This window comes from Varanus komodoensis, unplaced genomic scaffold (assembly GCF_004798865.1).
Source record: "Varanus komodoensis strain SLA01 unplaced genomic scaffold, ASM479886v1 scaffold45, whole genome shotgun sequence".
In the NCBI taxonomy this organism is placed as follows: domain Eukaryota; kingdom Metazoa; phylum Chordata; class Lepidosauria; order Squamata; family Varanidae; genus Varanus; species Varanus komodoensis.
The window spans coordinates 6,581,020-6,602,474 of record NW_025336011.1 but is presented as its reverse complement, the minus strand read 5'-3'; the positions used below and the strand labels follow the sequence as shown (position 1 = coordinate 6,602,474).

The window sequence follows — 21,455 nt, the reverse complement described above, 5'->3', positions numbered from 1 at the left end:
GGAAGGGAAGGGAAGGGGACTGCCCAGAAACTGGAACACACAAAGCTGCTTGACACTGATATAAGTCCTTGATCCATTTAGCAGCATCCAGCCACAATTAGGGGACTTGGGGCCCTTCCTGGTACAAAGTGGTGCTCTCCCACAGAGCCATTTATGGCCCCTCCCTGAAGGCCAATCTTGCTCCTGTTTCTTTGCTTTCACAGGGTGCTGCCCACATACCCCCAGCTTCATACCAATGACCACAAGGGCTGAAAAATGAGGGCTGTCAGTTAATTAAAGAGATCTTAATTAATTTTAGGGCTTTTTAATTGATCGGTGGTTTTGATTAATAAAGCATTCTTGCTTTATTTTTAGGAGATGGGTGTTTGGGGGTTGGATTTGTTTTCTTTGGCACCCACTATTGGCAATTGTTGTAGGTGTTTGCAGTATTTTAAATTATTATTACCTTTAAAAGTCACATTACATTTCTGTATTGCCTTTAGCTGAAGCTCTCTTGGCGGTTCACAACATTTAAGTCACCCACCCAGATTTCAACCAAGCCCAACCTTGCTTAGCTTCCAAGATTAGGCAGGATCAGGAGCAAATCAAACTATGCCTCTAAAATAATCAGACTATAGACCTATTGAAATCAGGGGGACTGAAAGCAGTCGTGACTAATTTCAACTTGCTTGTTCACCTGACTCACCCTAGTCTGGGCAATGGTCATAGCAAGCAGGAGCTGATGCCACTGCCCACTCGCCTCCCCAGCAGGACATGGTAGCAGTGCTGAGAAAGAGGACGAAGAGCATGAGTAACTGGTGAAAGTGGAGGGGAAAAGGTAGACTCATTGAGGAGGGGGCATGGAAAGCATCTTTATACTGAACTTAAGCCCCACTGGGTTGACTAAGTATGAACAAAGTTGGATCCAGCTCAAATTTCTCAATCAATTTAATTTTACCCAGAGGACTCCAATTCCCATCATCCTGAGCCAATAGCCCTGCTTGCTGGGGTGATAGAGGTTGCAGTCCAACACAGCTAGAGGGTGCCAGGTTGGTATAACCATTTAATTGAGGAAAAATTGCAGCTCTGCTGTAGAATTAAGTCTAAGACCATCCCTAGTTTTGCTCTGGATGGAGAATTTCTCATCTGCTTATTGGATGTGTTGGAGGCCTGGCTATCCAGGCCAGTGGCTTTATCCTTTTTCCTTCCCTGCAGGTACAATACACTGCCACGTCCCGTGACCCAACAGCTGAGCAGCTCAGACACTGGAGTCCATGTAGGAGGGGAAGAGAAGGTGGAACAAGTGACCAGCATCGGGCAAATCAAACCGGAATTATATAAACAGCGCTCAGGAGAGTCAGACTCCAAAAAAGGGGAGGCTCCGAGCTGCGGGCGGCTGAGCTTCGCCCTACGCTATGCCTACGGCACAGAGCAACTGGTGGTGCGGATTCTCCGGGCCTTGGACCTGCCTGCCAAAGATGCCAATGGCTTCTCGGACCCCTATGTGAAAATGTACTTGCTGCCTGACCGTAAGAAGAAGTTCCAGACGAAGGTGCATCGCAAGACACTGAACCCCATTTTCAATGAGACTTTTAGCTTCAATGTTCCCTTTGCCGAACTGCCCTCACGCAAGCTTCACTTCAGCGTCTATGATTTTGACCGTTTCTCTCGACACGATCTCATTGGCCAAGTCGTTCTGGACAACCTCTTGGAGATTGCTGAGAGGGACAATGATGCACCCCTCTGGAGGGACATCATGGAAGGCACATCGGTGAGTGAAACTGGATTCTATTTTGCCGGGGGGGGGGGCATAGTCAGAAGAAAGGTGGACATTCCCCAAACTGATCTGACCCAAGCCAGAAAGTCTGTCCCCAACTCTGCTAATCAGCCAAACGATTAATTTCAGCCTAATTAAATTTGTCACGCAAAGTCAGTCTAATCCATCCATCAGGCAACTCGGTTGATCAGTGCTGACGTTCAGCCCAATGTTCTTCATTCATCCCGACAATCTCAACAGTTCAGTAATAAGAGCTGCATCAAAATGGGCAGGGCAGGAAGGATTCTTGCAGACTTTTTCACTCTTTCTGAATCTCCCTTCTGATTAGTTTTGTTTAGATTGGGGAGGCTGAAATGGGCTAAAGCATTAGCTGTAAAGCGGTATGTTTTCTTTTTGGCGCCCATTCAGGCAAGGATTTGCTCCTGAGCATTATTCAGACAGTTGTGCTCCCCATCTGGAAAAGCTCAATGTAATGCAGAGGAAGCCAATTCAGAGCAAGGAAAATGCTTCCACTATAGACATACTGCCCTCACTCCACTTGACTTCATTGGCCCTCTGACCTTTTCACTTGGACAAAACCAATTGGCTACAATTCCAAAAAAAAAAAAACCCCAAAAACAAAAACAGTGTATGCTTTTTAATGGCACTGAAGCAGCTGCTGATTGGTGCTATTAGTAACAACATTTTAAGCCCTGCAAATAGTGTTGTAGGGAGGTGGCTCCCATTATGAGTTTTTAATAAAATGGCATGCAAACAAAGGGTAAATTCTTCTGTCTTCTAGAGGGGCACCCACCAGTTAAAAGAGGCTCTACTCAACACAATTGCTCCTTCCTCAGCAAGGGATGGTAAATGGGGCGGGGGCGGGGGGGGAGGTCTCTGGATGCTTTGAACATCAGCTCCCACCTTTCTTGACTACTGTCCTTCCTGGCAGGGGCTTCTGGGAACTGAAGTCCAAAGCAGCTGGAAAGCTAACTTCTGCCAACCCTTGTGCCAGACAGAGGAACTCAGAAGAATTCAGCCTTGTAAAGCATACACAGGGATTTGACCTTGCAGCAACATAGTTTTAGCCAACAATTGCTGTCAGCCTGCTTTCTAGCTGTTGATCATCTTGCTTGCCAACCTAGCTGACTTATGGGCTTTGTGGCCCTGATCCTGCTTACCTGGTGGATGGCACATGGAGATGTTATTTATGGATCCTTCCCCATGTGTAACAGTCAGGTTTTGGTTTGCTGCAGCATCCCAGGAGAGTGAGACACATAACATGAAAAGTATTCTGTGGGGGATCTCTTGACTGAGGAGGCAGCTGGAGGCAACCTTTCTCTCTCACATGTTCTTGGCCTTTGTTTAGCCAGTCTGTAAAATGGGGTTGGGAGACCAAACAACATATCATGTGGGAGAGCTGCAATGAGAACACCTGGGGGCTTGTTTCCTTTTACTCTAAACTCCAAAATTGATTAAAAGCCACAGTAGCTGTGAAGGGTATTAACTACTCCTTTGTGCTATCTCCCAATCTAAATTGACAGCATATCCTATGCAATCCTGTGGGTGGCTAGACTTTTCCTTATAAGGGCAAGTAGCAGCCTCAAGGGGAAGGATTTAGCTGTTGCTCGTGTGTGTGTGTGTGTGTGTGTGTGTGTGTGTGGAGAGAGATTTTTTTTTTTAATGATTTTTAGAAAATCCCTGGTCTCGTCAATCATGGAGTCCCATTTACTTTTTTTTTAAATTGGCATGGGGAGCTGGGTCTCCTGTATCACGTGTAGTTTATCCCTAAGGATTACTTGTTTCACAAGGATAAGTACAGTAAGATTTAGGAAATCAGTGAAATGGCAACAGAAAATATGATAGGTAAAAGGGTTTGTTCTGGGAAAAACTGGGGACTGGAAAGAGATGGTGTGCTAAGAACAGAAGAAAAGCTTGATTGGATCAGGCCAGAGGTCTGCCTAGTTCAGGATTCTGTTCAGACAGTGACCAGCCAGATGCCTTGCAAGGAGATGACTGCATTATTGCCTTTCTGAATGGGCTCCCCATTGACAGATTTTCAGAGGCAAAGGGTGTGTGTATGGCCCTTATGACTGGTAACCTTCTCCTCCATGAATTCATCCATTCCCCTTTTAAAGATATTCATATCTGTGGCCACAGCTGCACTGTGTGGTAGTGATCCCTGTGCTGTGTGAAGGGTACCTCCTTTAATGATCTGTTCTAATTTCCCTCCATTTATCTTTATGGGATGACTGGCTTGTTATGCGAGCGGGAGAACATCATGGAGGCAACTGGTAGGGAAAGGAACCGGTTAGACCAAAGGGGGATGTTGGGGATAGAGATCTGGAGGTGTGGGGAGAATCTGCTTGAGGCACCCAAAGAGGACTGGGGGGCATTCCTACTGTCTTCTCCTTCAGCCACACACCTACCTGTTGGCTGCTTTCACTCCCATCCCCCAAGCCATCCGCTCCCTTGTCAAGCAGCACAAATAGGCTTGCATTTTCCCCTTTCCTCGGGAATATTTTTAGCTGGGTTTGTTATTCATGAAGCTGGTTGCTAATTAGAGCAATCAGGTGTGTGGAGGCAGTCTTCCCCCCCCCCCCCCCCCGCTCCCACAGTGCCAGGCAGGTGCCCCTTCCTAGATGTGTGTTTCCTCCTTCCCCCAGCTATGATGATTGTTCTGATTACACATACGCTCACGGCTGGCTGGCTGCTCTAAACCTGTCGCTATTTTCCCTGCCGCCCCCAACTCTACAAGACCAAAATGATCTCTTGGTTGAATGCAACTGTCATTGATCATTATCTTGTTCCTGAGCACCAAGAAATCAGATGCCTTTTTGGAACCAAAGAGTGGAGAGCAAGGTTATATGTATATTGTGGTGATGGGAGGAGAAGGGCAAGGCAAACCAGAGGAATTGAAGTACAGGGGAAGAGAACTGCTGGAGCAGAGGAAGAGAACATCAGACCATTGGCCCAAATCTGGCCATTTGGAGGCGATATCCAGTGTTCCCCCTACCCCAGAGATCCTGGCCATCCATGCCCTCCTCATAGCCATACCCGCTTTCTCTTGAGCACTGATAATTTTGTCACTTTCTGGCTTTTCTACAGTTTTTTTCTATTCTGAAATGTTTATATCCTCTTCCTAAGACTTAATTCTTGGTAGTAACATCTGTTAAACTAGATAAGATGGCATTTTTGACCTCTCCCATCAATGGGATGCAGCTTCCAAGAGCTTCTCCCAAATGGGATTGGCCTTCAGACTGAAGGAAATTTTGCACTCCTGTGCTGAAAGATCCCCTAAATCTAAAGCAACGAATGAAATCTGCAACAAAATGTTGCTGTAGAGAGCTCCTGTTCATGAGACCCTACTAAACTACCCCTTCCTCCAGGTTTTACCCACACCCAGTCACTGGGCACTCCATGGCTCAGGCCTCACAGATACTGTGGAATGTTGCAACTAAAGAAAGACTGGACTTGGTTTTCTTGAAGATAGATACATTACTGAGCCATTTCTCAGATTTTATAGCCCTCTGTGCATGTAGGAAAAAAGGGAACGCATTTTGGAGATCTTGGGGGAAAGCCTATAAACTGAGCACTGAGGTTTCTTCCAGCTTACCTCAGAGGCAGCAGCCACAAATTCCTTTTCTTGTGTTTCCTGTTCCATATGACAAGTATTGCCCTCACTCTGCATTGGCTATGTTTTCCCTCAGTGTTGTTGTCACCCATGTCAAATCTGCTTTGATTATTTGGCAGATTAACATAATATCTCATAGTTGCCTGGGATCACATTGTGAAGAAGCAGCAGCCCAGTGGAAGGCAAAAAACAGTACCAAAACAGGCCACCCCAAAGGACAGTAAACACATACATTCATGCAGGCTTGTACACACACAAACACACAAAATGCTTTTGGGACACTTCTGGGAAACATTTTGCCTCCCTCAAGCCTCATTCCCATGCCAGGAATGTTTGCCTGTGAACACTGGCACTTCCATATTGTATACATTAGAATTAGTATCAGACTACTAAGCAGCCATTCCCCATTTGCTTATTGTAAATCATCTCCATATGAATCTCTCTAGAGAAGCATTTTTGGAAAGACAGTGATTAATGTTACAAAGATTATAGCATATGCACTTCCTATGGGGTCATGTTAGTGGACGGGCTGTAACTCCGTGGCATGTAACCCCTGATTTGCATGCAGAAAGCCACAGATTTGATTTCCAGCATCTCCGGGCAAAGCATGGAATGGTCCCTGCTGGGAACCCCTGAATTACTGCCAGTTAGCATAGACCAGCCATGGAAAACCTGTGGGCTTCCAGATGGTATTGAACTCCAGCTCCCATTTACCCCATCCAGTATCGCCTGTGGCTGGGGATGGTCAGAGCTGCAGTCCAGTCTCCTACCCTGCTGTAGATAACCCTGAGCTATAGTCCCCTGACTTCGAATCAGGCAGCTTCCAGAACTTCTCCTAAAAATGCCCTGTAAACTTGCCAGTTTTGTGGAGTTTGTTGACAAAGGTGGAGATATTCTTTTGCTTCTCTGACCTTTCCTGCTTGTGATGTGCTCGTAAAAAGAATGAGATGGAGCCGGTCCAGTGTCTCCGTGTTTCTGTGTGCCCCATTCTCCTGCACAGCTGGTCCCTAGCAAAGCGTAGAATGCTAAGTGAAACTAGGTGCCTGTAGGTAGGCAGTGTCAGCCTGGATTCGGAGGCACACAGCATGGGATGCTTCTATCACATTCCGAAGCAAGAAGCTTCGTTCTTCAATGCAGAGAGCTTTAAGTTACTCACTGCCAGTAAGTGGCACTTAGTTACTCTCTGCCAGTAACCCTTAGGAGAGGCATAGTGACCTCTTAGAATGGGGGAAAGTCCAAAAAGCTGCAAAACCAGCAAACGATCAGGGCTTGGGGGAAACAGAGCAAAGAGAAGGGGCATGGCCATCTGGGAAATCCCAGGGAGCACGATTTGGTCCCTGGGCCTGAGGTTCTGCACCCCTGACTTAAAATGAGTAGGTAAGCCAGGCCAAGCTTGCATTCCACCCCTCCCTGCACTGTAGGACTTGAACTGGCATCCCTGAGGACAGCAGGCAAAATTTGCCTGTGTGCCCCCCCCCCCCACTCTCAACCCTGGTGGGCTTCGATGAGCCCCGCATTTGAGAATTTGGCTGTTGACATGAGGTCTGCGTTTCATGTTTTTCAAGAGACTGAGATGACAAGAAATTAATGTAACCAAGTCAGCACAGTTACCAAAGAGCCCTTTGCTAATGATTAATGTTCCCTTTCCCAGTGTTTTAACCTTTGCATGCTTTCCAGATTAGTAGGGGACCATGCATGCTTATATGCAGAACAAAAATGATGTATTCAGTGTTAGCCTAACTTAAACCCCATTTATTTTAATGGGTCAATTATAACTAGACCTAGCTTTGGATATAACCCAACAAACCAGCTTGGGGGCATTAATGTAAATGTCACCATCCCTCTGTAAGCTGAGGCACTGAGACAGGCAAATCATGCCTCCCCCTTTTCTTCTTGTTTACCCCCCTTTCTTGCTTTTGGGACCCCCCCCCCACAGATCCATCATGCTGCTTACCCCCGCTTTTGCACTTGCTGTCTCTCTCAATCTCTCTCCCTCTCCCCCTCCCTCTCTCCCCCCCCCCCCCCACCTCCCCATCTCTTGCTCTCAGCCTCAGGCCCCTAGGGGTCTGACCTGGCTGACAGCCAGCCAAGCCCTGGCTTGCCCCAAAACAAGTGAGTTGGCAAAGTAAACCAGAGAGCTGGTGAGTGGAGCAGGAGAACCGGCAGCAGAGAGGGGCCGGAGAGAGAAAAGAAAGGAGGGGAAAGCTTCATTCATATTGATGAGGCTGCAAATGGGATTGAACTGGTAAAAAAAGGCATGAAATATTAACGCAGGAAACAACGCGCCGCCTGGTAACATGGGGAGGGTTGGCAACCTCTCCATCCCTTTTACTCCCCTACTGCCAGTGGCTAAAATCCCTGGCCTCCCTTTCCCCTCCCTCTACTGCCCAGCCTCTTTTACAAATGGCCCTGGGGAGTGAGGAGAGGGGAATAGATAGTCAGGATACCTTTTTCTTAACCTACTTGAGGATGGAGAGCCTCATGATTTGTTGGGAATGGAAAATCGAGTCTGTAGACTTGTCCTCAATTTTGGGAGTGTGTGTGTGTTGGTTGGTTGGTTGGTTGAAATAGCTGGCAGTTGTATATCAGGTGGGGATTCAACTGGTTTGGCTTTCCTTATTGCCACTGCTCTGTGCTGAGAAATCACGTGTACCATTTCTGCCTGTCGTGCAGCTTGCTGAGGCTGGAGGCAGAGAGGAAGGTGATAGCCCAGTACACCATCCCCTGCTTGTCAGCAGATTCTATCATACTTCAAGTGAATCAAGAGTGTAAAGAGATTTCAGAGGCCATCTAGTTCAGCCCCTCTTCAGTACAGCTTCCGCACTGCAGGATGCAGCCACAACATCCCTGACAAATGGCTGTCCAGCCTCTGCTTCACTACCTCCAGCAACAGACAGTGCATTCCAACTGACTTCATTAATGACTGACTGAAGTCCCATTGATTTCTGTGGGTTACTACACCAACCCAGCTATTTTTCAACAGGCAGCCTCTACCTGTTGGTCCTGCCCCACTGCTCTTGCTCACCTTGTGCAAGGCACAGATATTTGAGTACGGCTAAATCCACATCCAGCCCCCAGAGAGCCACTTCTGTTGCCAGTCACTTTTTGTCTCTGCTCTAAGCTCTGTGTCTGTTCTCTACCATGTCAAACTGCAGGTGAGGACTTAGGTGATCCAGTATACCTCCTTCTTTAAAACAAAACAAAACAAAAATCATTCCTATAGGAAACTGAATGCCAGGAAAGGGTTAGGCTAGGACATTATATGATTTTCTTTTAATGTTTTACTGGTTTTAGTTTTAGATTGTGGTTTTATTGATTTCTCTGATGATCTCTTTGTTGTTCAGATATGAGCCACCCTGGGAAGGTTTTTCACTGCACCATGACACATAAATATTTTAAGTAAATAAGTAATATGGAAGGAATCTTTTAAATTGTAGACAGACTGTGTTCCAAATTACTAGACTTGGCAAGAAGTCTGAGCTTTAAGGAGCATTGTCAACAATAGTCTAGCCTGGAAAGGAGCTTAAGGCCTAAGTATCCTTAAGCAGACTGTGGGGTGGGGGTGGAGGAATCCTGACTCTGGTATTACAGACCACAGTGGGAGACCTGCATGACTGTGTTGGCCTCTGTATGAAAAGATTCCCTGCTTGTAGATATGTAGGTTGTTGGGGAGAAGGGTTCTGGCCCAGTGTTCTCCTTGACATGATAGCTTTCTATGTGCAGAGAGTTAAGGAAGGGCATTCAATGCCTGAAGCCACTTCTTTACAGTGTCCCAGATACTGGTTAACCACTTCAGTGAAAGCTAAACCTAAAGGCCACTGATGGGAAAAGGTGCTCTGTTTCTTGTGGGTGGGGGCAGGAGAAAAGAAACCCTGGGAGCCAGGTGTGAAACACCCTTGGGCTTCCTGAAGTTCTGAATATGTCAGGATTAGGCACTTTGTCATTATCTAGTCATTGCAAGTATTTTACCTCCTCCTCACTCACATGAAGACTCCTGGAGTAGCTTAACAAGGCAGTCACTGTTCGTAGGCTTAGTCTAAAAGGGCATGCTGCACAACAAAAAGGGACGGGGAGGGACTTTCAGCCGAGTGGGTAGGATGGCCCTGCTTCTCTTCTCCTCTCCCAGGTAGCTGGATGTGAGGGAAGACAAAGTTTGCCTGCTTCTGTCTCTCTTGCTCCCTCTTCCTCACAGTGCAGTTGATGCCAGCTAGCAATAGGAGGCCCGGATGGATGGAGGGAGGGAGTTCAACCAGAGTAGGCACTGGCGTTCCCTATCCTGATGGTCCCTAATTTGACCATGCAGCACTGGGCCTAATGCCCAAAGTCCACTGCATGCAACCAGTTCAGACCTCTGGAAAGAGAGATCTGTCCCTTTCCCTTCAGGCTGCTGGGCAAGGAGAGAGAAAGGAAAGGAAATGACAGAAACAGAAAAAAGGAGTGGCCCACCCACTTTTGGTTCTAGCCCAGCCTAGCAAGACATCTGTTTCCCCTAAAAGGTTACCTGCAAGGGAATGTGGAGCTTGATAGAAAAAGGGTTGGCCACTCCTGGTATATGTACATGCATGCACTCTCTTGCTTGCTTGCTCGGTCTCTCTGACACACACAGAGTGAAGCCAGCAACCAGTCTCAGAAAGCTCAGCACTAAATGTGCAATAGTTCTGTGGGTCATTTGTACTGGCAAAAACACAGGATCCATATACTCATTCATCATTTCAGCTTTTCCACCCTCTGGTCTCAAATGCCCATAGAAACTCTGTGGAAAGTCTAGATAGCCACAGTTTCTCTGAATATCTATGTATTTCTGTGATTCCCATACACATACTTGACTGTGCCATATCTTTTCCCCCTACAAATAAAGCAAAGACCAACAGGAAAGAGAGGGAAGTAAAATTGGCAAAGATCTTCAAACGCTTGTTAGTGTCATATTTGCAGGATACAGTGTTCTTTCTGCTGTAGAGGTGGGAAGAAGGGAGCTGTTTGTCATTTTTATCCATGTTCTTTGTAGCCTCTGTAACTAACTTTCAGGATATGTGCAAAGTGTTACACATTCAGCTGTCTGGCTTTTTTTTTTTTTTTTTCATCTGAATACTATGCACAAAGGTTTATACATCCAGTGGGGGTTTAACACCCCATGATACTGGAAATCAAATATGATAGAAACAGGGCATAGGAGAGCCAGTGGGACGTGGTGGTTAGTGTGTTACCCTGGGGACCTGGGAGATCCAGGTTCTAGTCCTCACTTGGCCATAAGTCACCAATTCACTTTGGGCCAGTCACAAATTCTCAGCCTTTGTAAACTACCTTGAGCTCCTCCCAAGAGAAGAGGTAGTATATACATTTAATGTAATTTTAACAGCCCAAGAAACTTGTCTGAATCAGCAGAATTGCAACATCTGTGTTGGGACTTGAATCTTGGCAATCTACCACAGCATCCCCAAAGGCAGAGAGAACTTACGTACCAGTCATCTGGCTTTTCTCCTTCAAAGGGAATTAACTATGGAGGGGAGGGAATATACCCCGTCTCTGGAATACTTGGAAGTCTTTGGACTTAGATTAGTTTGCAGTGGTAGTTCTCCCTAATTGCAAATGTTGGTAAAAATGCATTTTGAAAACAGGATTTGCCTTCCATATATGCACATATTTGGACTGTCATACCCCCACCTTTTAAAGAAAACTTAAATATATCCTGCCACATTTGTATTCACAAAATTGATATGATCTCCTAAAATCCTTTGAAAGCCAACAATATTTTGAAATGTAGCAGGTGCCTTGTGTCTCCGAGTTTGTTTTTTTTTATGTGGGTGAATGGATTTTCCTTGATTAGTCTTTGTAGAAGAATAAATGTGCCAAGTTTTATTGTCTCTGTATGGAAGAGGGTTAACATTTAGAGTTTCTTTACAAAGGAATAATATTTATTTGTGTATGTTCTTGTATACTTGAAACATGAGCATGTATTACCCAGCATAACAAAACTTCCTTGAGGTAAATGAGTAATTACTAATTCAGTACTATCATCATCATGCTTTAATCTGAGAATATGGAAATATAATCTGAATTCTATTCTGATCTGTGAGCTTATAATGCTCCCTGGATGGACAATGGGTTGTATCCAGTCTAAAGTCATGCTTAGAGCAAATACTAGAGTTTGGCCATATTGAAGTAGACCAATAAAAATCAATAGGGTATTTGTTAACTTTAAACCCATCGAAAGCAATGGAACTTAGTAATGGCTAAACTAAGTCCCACTGTTTTCAGTAAGACTGGTCTAAGCATGGCTAAATTGGGATCCATTCCAGACTACCGTTGACTCTTTCAGTTTTGGCTGTTGGGGGGAAGTTATCTAATATCTTGTTATTCTACATCATTGCATTTTGTGTATGTGTGATATTTTAATATAGAGAAAGGACATGATGTGCAATATATATCTACGTATGCTATGGGATTGGATTGAAGTGCACGCAGGAGGAAAGGCAAAGGTGGCTACATAGTTTCACACTGATATTAGAAAGAGGGAGGAATGTCATATTTAAACTTTATTTTCCTAAAGCAGGAGTTCCCAAGTATTTTGAACCTGTGGGCACACATGGTAAACTGAGAAATTGCAGTGGGAACCACCACAAAATGCCTAATTAGTGAATCACCACTTTGGAGTCTGTTGTGTGTATGGATCTTAGGCTGCATCTCATTGAGCAAAAACATTTGTTTTGTGTCTATTGGACACCACCATTTCTCTTTAATAACAGGCTGTCTTATTCAAGTAATTGCTGGCAGTACAATACAGCTAATTGTACTGTAAACATATGTTTTGGCAATGTTCAGTAGCTGCTTCTTCATGGGAGGAAGCTATTACAAAGATATTTTTTGTATTGAAACCGTCTTTAATATTCACTGATATACATGCCCTTTTTACCTGTTGTATGGAAATTAACAAATGGTCAGCATGATTCCCCATGCCCTTTTGCCAACTAAAAGATTAATATTACAATATCGGAAGGGTAAATGCTAATTTCCTATAATGCAGTACACTGAGGACCTTACAACACTTTCACTATATGAATGTTGGGCACATATATGCCATCTTCAAATATGTAGATACTTATTTGAAATATGCTACTTTTATTGAAGTCTAAGAAAATTATGTGCATTGCATACAAATCATACACACATATTTTAAAAACTGGGGAAAATATTGCCTGAGAAGCTGTTTGGATGACTGCAGGCACTGTAATGAGAACCAGTGTCCTAGTGGACCTCAGCACTTGGAGGACTGTCTTCTCTCATTTGATCTTTAAGATCTGCAACACAGCCTCTGTTTTGGGTATCCCCATCTCTTCAGGCAAGACAGATGATGACTGGCAAGAGGGACTTCTCAGTAGTGACCTGGCACTGTAATTAGGGAGTGTTCTCCCCGGACAATTTAGGGAGGCACCAGCATTTGCTTCATTTAGGTGCCAAGTTAAACTCCTTTTGCATTTAATGGATAATCTGCAATATTGATGCTCCTAACTGTTTCTTTATTCTCTGCTCTAATATGCCCTTGTGTTTATTGTGAATGTATGTTTCCTTTTCGTTATTATTTACTGCTTTCTGGAACGTTGCTGTTGCATTTCTTATGAGCTGCTTGCAGACTGCATAGTGGAAAAGTAGAACAGAAATGATTTAAATTGGGAGACGATTCCAGCACCATTCTTTCAGGGATGGAATTCATGCTATTCAGGACAGTTTTGAAGTTCGGTGTGAACATCAGATTCTATTCAGCATGGCCTATGTCCAGGAGCGCTGGAGGGCTAGTGTAGAACACCCAAGCTGTTCTTGGGCTACGACTTCCATTATCTTAGAGTCTTCGCTATGCTCTCCAGGGCTGATAAAAATCAGAATCCAAAAATCGTTAGAAGTCCCCCTTTAGTACCATAACCAGGTCAGTTATATATCCTCGTTCTTGCTGAAAAGGTAATTCATGCCTCTTTGACCAATGGTGCCAGAACCCAGCAAGGCAACCTTTTCATTTCTGCAACTTTTGTCACAGAATAATTAGCATTATTTTATTGGAGGGCATCTGGTCCAGCCTCTTGTTCAGTGGCCACATCTGCAGTGTAGGGTGCAGCCACATCTCTTGACGGCCCAGCCTCCACCTACACACTCCAGCAAAGAAGTATTTATTTTGACTGCATGTCTTAAAGCTTCCTGACCCAAGTTTGTGTCTCTTCCCATTTCAAATAGGAAAAAGCCGATTTGGGGGAGCTGAACTTTTCCCTCTGTTACCTGCCCACAGCTGGACGACTCACAGTTACCATAATCAAGGCCACAAATCTCAAAGCCATGGATCTGACTGGATTTTCTGGTGAGCGGTTAGGACAGGCCTGGGGGAGGGAAGGTTCCAGATTTTGATTGGGCATATTTATATTATTTCATTTTTATACCATCCAATAACTGAGGCTCTCTGGTAGGCTAACAAATGTTAGAAAAAATAAAAAATTTAATGCACAGTTACAAACACACATAGCAACTGCAATTGAATCAGCATAGAAGCATAGCAGCAGTACAGAATAAAATGCAGTATTAAAAAGGAAGTTAAGTCAAAATGCTGGGAGAATATAAAAAAGTCTTCACCTAATGCTGAAAAGAATGCAAAGAAGGTGCTTGGTGCACCTCCCTGGAAAACTCATTCCACACCTGGGGTGGCACAACTAAGCCATTTGCCTCAGTTCCTTTGGAAGGGGCTCCTGGAATGAATGAATAAATAAATAAATGTATGCATGTGTGTGTCTGTGCACACATATATATGCATGTACGTATGTATTCCCGTGCATACACTTCCATGTGTTGAGGCCAGCAGATGCCTGAAGAAAGCAGTCTGCTGTAAGCGTTTGCTCTGCACATAGTCTAGAATCCTTTGTGGTTGGGGTCCAAGATCACCAAGACTGGCCCTGTTGTTGGGCAGAGTGAGACAACTGCCTCAGCTGGTAGATTTTGGGGGACAGTATAAATAGTTCCCTGGTCATTTCCTTCGGTTGGAGGGGGTGCCTCATGGCATGTCCATGCTCCCCCAAAGCTTCCCATGCCATGGCCCTCTGGTGTGGTGGAGGATGTTATCTCAAATAAAGTATCTAAGTTAGATGGGGCAGCTGGCAACCCAGCTGGCTTCTGTATGTGGAATGATGGAGGGGTACCTCTTGGCCGTTCATTTTAGGCAACAAAATTGCTTGGGCTGGCCCGTAAGTCATGCAAGAAAGCTACAGATGTACAGCAAGCTCCCTTCTTCAAACCCTCCCCTCAGATGCATGGGTGGTAGGTGGGGCTAACAAATGCCCGTATTGGATGGATAGGGAAGTTCGTTTCTACTGGCTCAGTTGCCCAAGTGCAAATCTGCATCCAGCCCAATGAATGTTTTATATATTTTGTGAAAGAATAAATGTGGAACGGAGGCAGAGGGTGAAGCATGGCATAGAACTGGGCAGGGGCATGGCAAGAATTGCTTTCCCACCATAAATCCGCCTCTTTTCTCCACCTGCTTCCTCTGCTCTAGATCCCTATGTCAAGGCATCCCTCATGTGTGAAGGGAGGCGGTTGAAGAAGCGCAAGACATCCATCAAGAAGAATACACTCAACCCCAGTTACAATGAAGCCCTCGTTTTTGACATCCCGCAGGACAGCATGGAGCACGTCAGCATCACTTTGGCAGTCATGGATTATGACTGGTGAGCTGTGAGAACTTCTGTGAGCAAGGAGCGGATGTCAGGGATGGCCAGAATTGCTCTTCCAGTTCCTGCAGTGTGGGATATGTTTCTGGCCCTTTCTCCAGGCTGCAAATAAGGTTCCACCTGGCAGCAGTGGCTCCGGGGCCTTTCACTGCATGCTTCTGGGTTGTGCCAAGGGTCTTCGTAGTTTTTGGGATTCAGGCACCGAAGACTTTGGGAGTGAGGCTATTAAAGGCCAAGCAGAGCCAGACACAAGACCTCCTGGGGAGAATGGGGCATTTAGTGTGGAAGTATCGAACCCTCTTAGCCCAAAGGTCAACTTCTATTTCAGAGAAAACATCCCAGTGATGGGCAGGGCCAAAGGCACAGGGCCAAAATACCAACATATTTTAATGCAATATTCTTACTGCCAGTAACTAATCCCAACAAATGACATCAGGGAAAAGAGGCTGGGGCAGTGCTGTGGACAGCTGGGGGAGACGGACTGGTACCCTAAGCAGGCCAAAAATGGTGTCTTACCATCACCACTCAAGGTATATATAGCATCCTCTTACTCAAGGTATTTTGGCATGAGGTAGAAATCCCACAAGCACTTGTCAGTAAAAACACAATACAGTTATCAGGGCACGCCACACCAGCTGCTTAACATAGTTTCCCACTGTCTAATGCAGGGATGGGAAACCTCTGGCCTTGCAGGTATTACAAGGCTGACAAAAATTGCGCACCTGGCCTTGCAGCTTCTTCCTTTGGCCCTGCCAGGGGGAAAAGCTCTTATTTCCAGTCCCCAACTGATTGAAGATAAGAGCTTTCCCTGTTGAGTACTGTAAAAGCCCTTTCTCAGGACATAATAGGGAAAGCACTTGCCCCCAGTCAGCTGGCTGGAGATAAGAGCTTTTCCGCTGTGGGTCAGACAGGGTGGGGTCTATGGTGGAAGCTGTTGGATCAGTCCTGTTTCCTTTAGAGTAGTCATATGCAGACTTGCCCTGGTTACTTATGAGTAAAGATGCAAGTACCTTCAAGTAGAAATGCTATTTGAATGTGTTACTGAGTGTCTTAATCCTGTTTACTCTGAGCAGAAATGTGGAGAATTTTCCTGCTTGAATAGAAATGCTGTTCATACATACGTACTTCAGAATAGGGACACCTATTATAAATTGCTAACAGTGGAAAAGGAGGATTGGATTTTTCTTGCCTGCTTTGGTCCCACTCACAAAAGAAACTATTTGGAAAATATATCTGCTGAGAGTATCTCTCCAAGATGGAATTTGCTCCTTAAGCCAAAACAAGGCTCCCCAAATTCTGGTCTAATAGGGAGGGCTCAACGGGCCTAATTTCTGGAAGGGAAATTGGCCTTAAATGAGCCTAACTAAAGGGTGGGGCTAAAAGCCAAGACTGCTTGGTTCTGGAAGAATGAAGAAATGAGCAGGGAGCAGAATCCTGGAGGCCAGGACACACCTGGGTTTTATTCTCTTCTCTTTGAAAGGAATGATTTAGAGAGGCAACTTTTTTTTTACAACGTGTTCATAGAGATAGAGACACACACACACATGGATTGGCATTGCTGAATCATAAATCTCACCACACATTTGGCCACTAGGAAGACAAAGCTTTGTCTCTCCATCTTAACTCTTCTCCCCACACTTCTCAAGAAACTGTTTCCAGTTCTGAAAGTCGAGCAGGTGGGATTTATAAACTTTAAAACTCATATGGCCTCATGCTAATTTTTCTGCATTCAGCTTTGTCTCTTCCAGCCCCAAAGACATTGCTATAAATAAATTATGGAGCTCTCACAAATCTATGCCTCCTATGCATAAATTATTCTGAGGTGAAAGTTTACCACTGAGGTGTTCCCCCGCCCCCAGCCCTCTTCCTGTGTAGGCCGCCAGCACTGAATCACTCTCAATGTCTGCAGCATTGGCCACAACGAAGTAATTGGAATGTGCCGAGTGGGCAGTGACGCCGATGGACCTGGGAGGGACCACTGGGCCGAGATGTTGGCAAATCCACGTAAACCCATTGAACACTGGCACCAGCTGGTGGAGGTGAGTATTGTCTTGCAAAAACAATTTGAGAGTGCTCCAGTATTTTACCAGGAAGTTTCAAACTGCATAATGCAAAAGAAAAAGGGGAAAAAAGGCTCGATCCAAATTTAATCATGTATGGATTGGAACCACTGCATGTGGATAGGTGAGGCTTTAACCTTCCCCCTCAACTGCTACCCCCTGAAATTCACCCCCACTTCATGGGGACTAAAAATAGAGCAGGGAAAACAATTTAGCATCAGTGGAGGTTTGGTTTAGTCCCTGCAAAGGGAGGGGAATTTGAGGGTGGAGGAAGTGATTGGGTAGGTAGGTCTAAACTTCCTGAAGTTTTGTAAGGTGGTCCCAATTCGGATCAGCCCCCTTCATACTTACACTAAAGTAAACAAAATGGTAAAGATTAGCTGTGTGTTATGCATTTAACTGAGTACTTTAGCCCAGAGAAGAAGCTCCAGTGAAGTCATTGGTAGTTAAGTTACTTGTGACTAACCTAAGTCCAACCCATTTCAGCAATACGACTAAATACGTACAAGTAAATTTGAATTCCAACTTGTAATCTGCTGTGATACAAAATAGCCAGCATGGATCCTAACCCTTTTGGGCCACGCTTTTTTCTGGGTCCCTCAGAAAATAATGCAACAACAGGCCTACTACCTGAAAGCAGCTGTGTGTTACTCTGTCCACTTGCTATAAAAGTGCAGGAACACTGCAGGAACTTTGTCGTGCCTTCTGATCATAAATCATTGTTTCCGAGGAATGCAGTAAGACTCAACAGCACAAGTGTCCAACAGGAAAGGAGGAGGAGAAGCCAGTATCCCAAGTTCTTGGTGAATAGCCTGTGTGTGTGGGAGCTGAAAGCCTGGCAGATATATGAGGCTTTAATAGACTAGAACTTGTTGAAGAAGGCGAGATAGTAGCAAGGAGGTGGAGTTCAGTGGTTAGACAGCTAGGAGACAAGGCCCCTGGAATTTCAAAGTGAAGTCAGTGGGGCTGAACAGCAAGGTGTCCAGGAAGCAACTTGGGATTCTGGGAGCATCATGTTTGTTCCTCTATTCCTGTTCTTCAGGAGAAGACTTTGAACAGCTACATCAACAAGAATCCTCCAGCACGGGACAAGCCCAGCATCGTTGTGGAAACTGTTCATTCAGACTAAGGCTGCTGCCACCAGCCCTTCACCATCAGGGACTGTGAGTGCCTTTGGCAGATGGGAATGGGATAACAAATACACCATCTTAACTTTAGCAAGAGATACAGCAATTTGGAGATCATTATTCCATTTTGACCTGCACTGCTCCCAATGGCATAGTTAGGAAATTTTAGACTCTAGATCTTACCGGGGATTTCTAACCCTTTAGAGCGAAGCCGGGCAATTGTGGTTTTCCTGATGTCCTGGCCTACCACTCTCATCAGCGCTGGCCAGCATCACCCATGGCGAGGGATGGTGGGAGTTGTAAGCTAAACATCAGGACAGCCACAATGCCCACCCTTGATTAAGCAATTGCTTGTACTATTCTATTCAAAGTGGTAAGTCAGCCATGCTGAGCTTGGAGATCCTCTTGTTTGCTCTGCTGAGTAGGGCTCTGGACTGCCTCAGAGTCCTTCCCTGATGGAACCACCCACTATTCCATTTGGGAACTGCTGTACCACAGCAGCATCCCTTGGTCCTAGTCAGGCTTGTAGTTCCCCTCCTGACCAGCTCCGGCAGGCAAATATGGTTCTTTTATAGCTCCCATCTTGTTCAGCCCTATGACAGTCTCCCCTGTAGGCAGGTCTATTTCTGCACTGGATGCCAGGCAAACCCACTTCCTCCCTATATCCCAAATGCCTTAGTGATGCAGGCGTACTGGCATGTAAAGAGGTTGAGCATTTTAGGATTCTTGCCCACTGTCTCTGTAGCCTGGTGAAACAACCTATGAACTCTACACAATTTTACATTTGCACATGACAACCTGAGAACAGTTCAGAACTCAAGAACAAACTATGCTTTCACTTCACGGGTTGTTCATGGTTAACAACTCTTAGTTAACGCATAGTTCCAGGTTCACATGTTACAACAACCCACAATTCAACAAACCATGGTTAATTGAACTATGTCATTACCTGCAAACCAAGTCACAGAATTCTTGTGTCCAGACTAGATTATCCTAACAAATTTATTAATTATCAGTTGATTGCTCTTTTGTGAACAAGACAATTTCTAGTTTTAAATAAATAGGTTGGGATTAAACAATTGGTGCACCCTGCCAGTTTGGCCCATTCAAGAATTCCCCTGAGCTAACTGGTAGATTTTTCAGCATCACTGTCAACTTCAGCTCTGCTGAAATACAAATCTCCCCTCATCTGTTATGAATGGGGCAGAATGACTGTAATTTAAGGAAGTTCTTATTCATTCCAAGAAGATGTTTGATTAAAATAAAGCTTCTGAACTAGGGAAAAAGTGTTCTCAACTCCTTCATTTTCTGCCGTAATTGCAGATGAAGTCATACGCCTTCCTTTTTCAAACCTATCTCAAAAGCTGCATTCTGGAAAGTGTCCACCCCACCTTTTTGTCTTTTCTACACACCTCCAACACTAATCGATTCACATCATGTGACTGTTGGGATGGAAGCCTGAACTCGCCACAGACATAGAGTTGGATCCAAATTTGCACCCTATCTACTACACTGACAGAAGTGGATCCCCCCAGCCCATGCACGCACCCCCCCCCCACAACCTTTCCACCCCACAACAAATGACAGGTCAGGGAAAAGTCAGAAAGTCTTGCTAAATGGGGTGAGCTGTAGTTTCTGGAGGAGGAAGATCTTCCTAAATGGGGCAGAGGGGCCTTCCCTTCCTAGAAGTTCCCTTTCTCTTGTGGAAAACAGGTCCTAGATCCAGCTGTTAATAAACAGAATTAATGTGTTTTCTAACCATAGGAATAGAAACAGGTCAAGTGAATTAGTAACTCTGGATATACTACATATATGGCAAGCTATGTATCAGAATATTCCTAAGGACAATTGTGCATGGATCATACATTGATTAAATTCTTAAGATTAAATACTGCAGCTATTGAACCTTCCAAGTCCAAGAACCCTACAATTCTGGGTCAATCTGGCCATGATCTGGGAGTTCTCAGCACAAAAGCTAGGACTGGGGGAAGGGAGAGATGAAGAAGCTGATAGCACCTTTTTTCCCTTCTTCTTTCAGGATTCCAGTGATGTGCTCTCAGAACTTTCTGGACTGTTTATTTCCTCTGACCATCCCGGAGGAATTGCCAGCAGGGGTTGTCTGAGGGTGGGGGGCAAGAGCCTGCCCTTCCTCAATCTCCATCTCCCCCAGGAAGTCGCTGCCTGTTGCATTTTTTCCTAAAGCCATAAAGGCAGCCACCAATGAGCATTTCTCATGTCAGGAGGGCCATGAGTGTATCTGGTGTCTAGAGTCTTAAGGATTCCTCTCCCACAACCTCATCCTTTCACATAAGGGGGTGGGGTGCCCGTTGTGACATGCATGTTCTGGGGAATCTCTGTTATAGAAGGGTCAGTTTGGAAATTTTGGGGCGTCACCTTTTTGTTCTGAGGTTCTGTAGTACCTTCTCAATGTGTGTCTGGGAACTGACTGTCCACTTAGGCATTCTGATTGTTAAAGCCACACAGCCCTTATTTGGAGGGAGGGACAAAACAGGGGACAAAGCTTGGCTTGTGAAGAATTCGTCTGCACCCACTTCTCTTTTGTCTGAGCTGTGAATTTACAAGAAATTATTGGATCCTTTTGCCGAGGGAGTGTTCCGTGCTGTCCCTCCTCTACTTCCTCTTATCGCAATGGACCTTTTGGAGGAATTGGGAACATTCTTTCTGCTGCCCAGTCTGGTGTGGGGTTTCTCAATTTTGCCAGCATGCATGCAGGACCCTTTGCCCCGATCTGCATGAACCACCAACTCAAGTGGAAAAAGAGACGGGAAAATGTTGGACCTTCCTGCTCTTGCCACCCTGGTTGTGAGAGAGGGGCAGATGACACTGGAAGTGGTGTGAGAGGAAACATCTCCACAGTGGACTGCATGACTGTCATGTCCTGCTGTGATCCCCACATAGAGAATGACCTCAGAATTTCTTGACACAAATTGGGAGAGGGCTTGTGACAGGAAACAGCTCCACAATGGACAAATTGGGCCTAGTTTCCCTCCTTGTTTAAGCCAGATTTGGGCCTATTGGATCTCCCAACATAGGCTGTTAACTCTGGTCTATTTTGTGTTTGTGTGTAAGTGTACAGGGGTAACACTGTGTCTGTCCCTTTCCTTCCCTAAGCCTAGTTAATTTTGGTTCTTCTGTGGTTTGCATGGCTGCCCTTCACCCAATTTGGGCAAGGGAGCA

General features: G+C 45.2%; 1 protein-coding gene across 1 annotated transcript in view; it reads left to right on the top strand.

Moving 5' to 3' along the window:
- Positions 1 to 20,609, top strand: part of SYT3 (synaptotagmin 3) — a 24,399-nt gene extending 3,790 nt beyond the window's left edge. Inside the window, exons 3-8 of the mRNA XM_044444641.1 lie at positions 1,195 to 1,750; positions 13,590 to 13,710; positions 14,896 to 15,067; positions 16,980 to 17,109; positions 18,173 to 18,293; positions 20,296 to 20,609. Of these exons, the coding sequence (XP_044300576.1) occupies positions 1,195 to 1,750; positions 13,590 to 13,710; positions 14,896 to 15,067; positions 16,980 to 17,109; positions 18,173 to 18,259 (1,066 nt within the window). The 3' untranslated portion in view covers positions 18,260 to 18,293; positions 20,296 to 20,609. The remainder of the gene's footprint in view (positions 1 to 1,194; positions 1,751 to 13,589; positions 13,711 to 14,895; positions 15,068 to 16,979; positions 17,110 to 18,172; positions 18,294 to 20,295) is intronic.
- Positions 20,610 to 21,455: the final 846 nt, after the last annotated feature.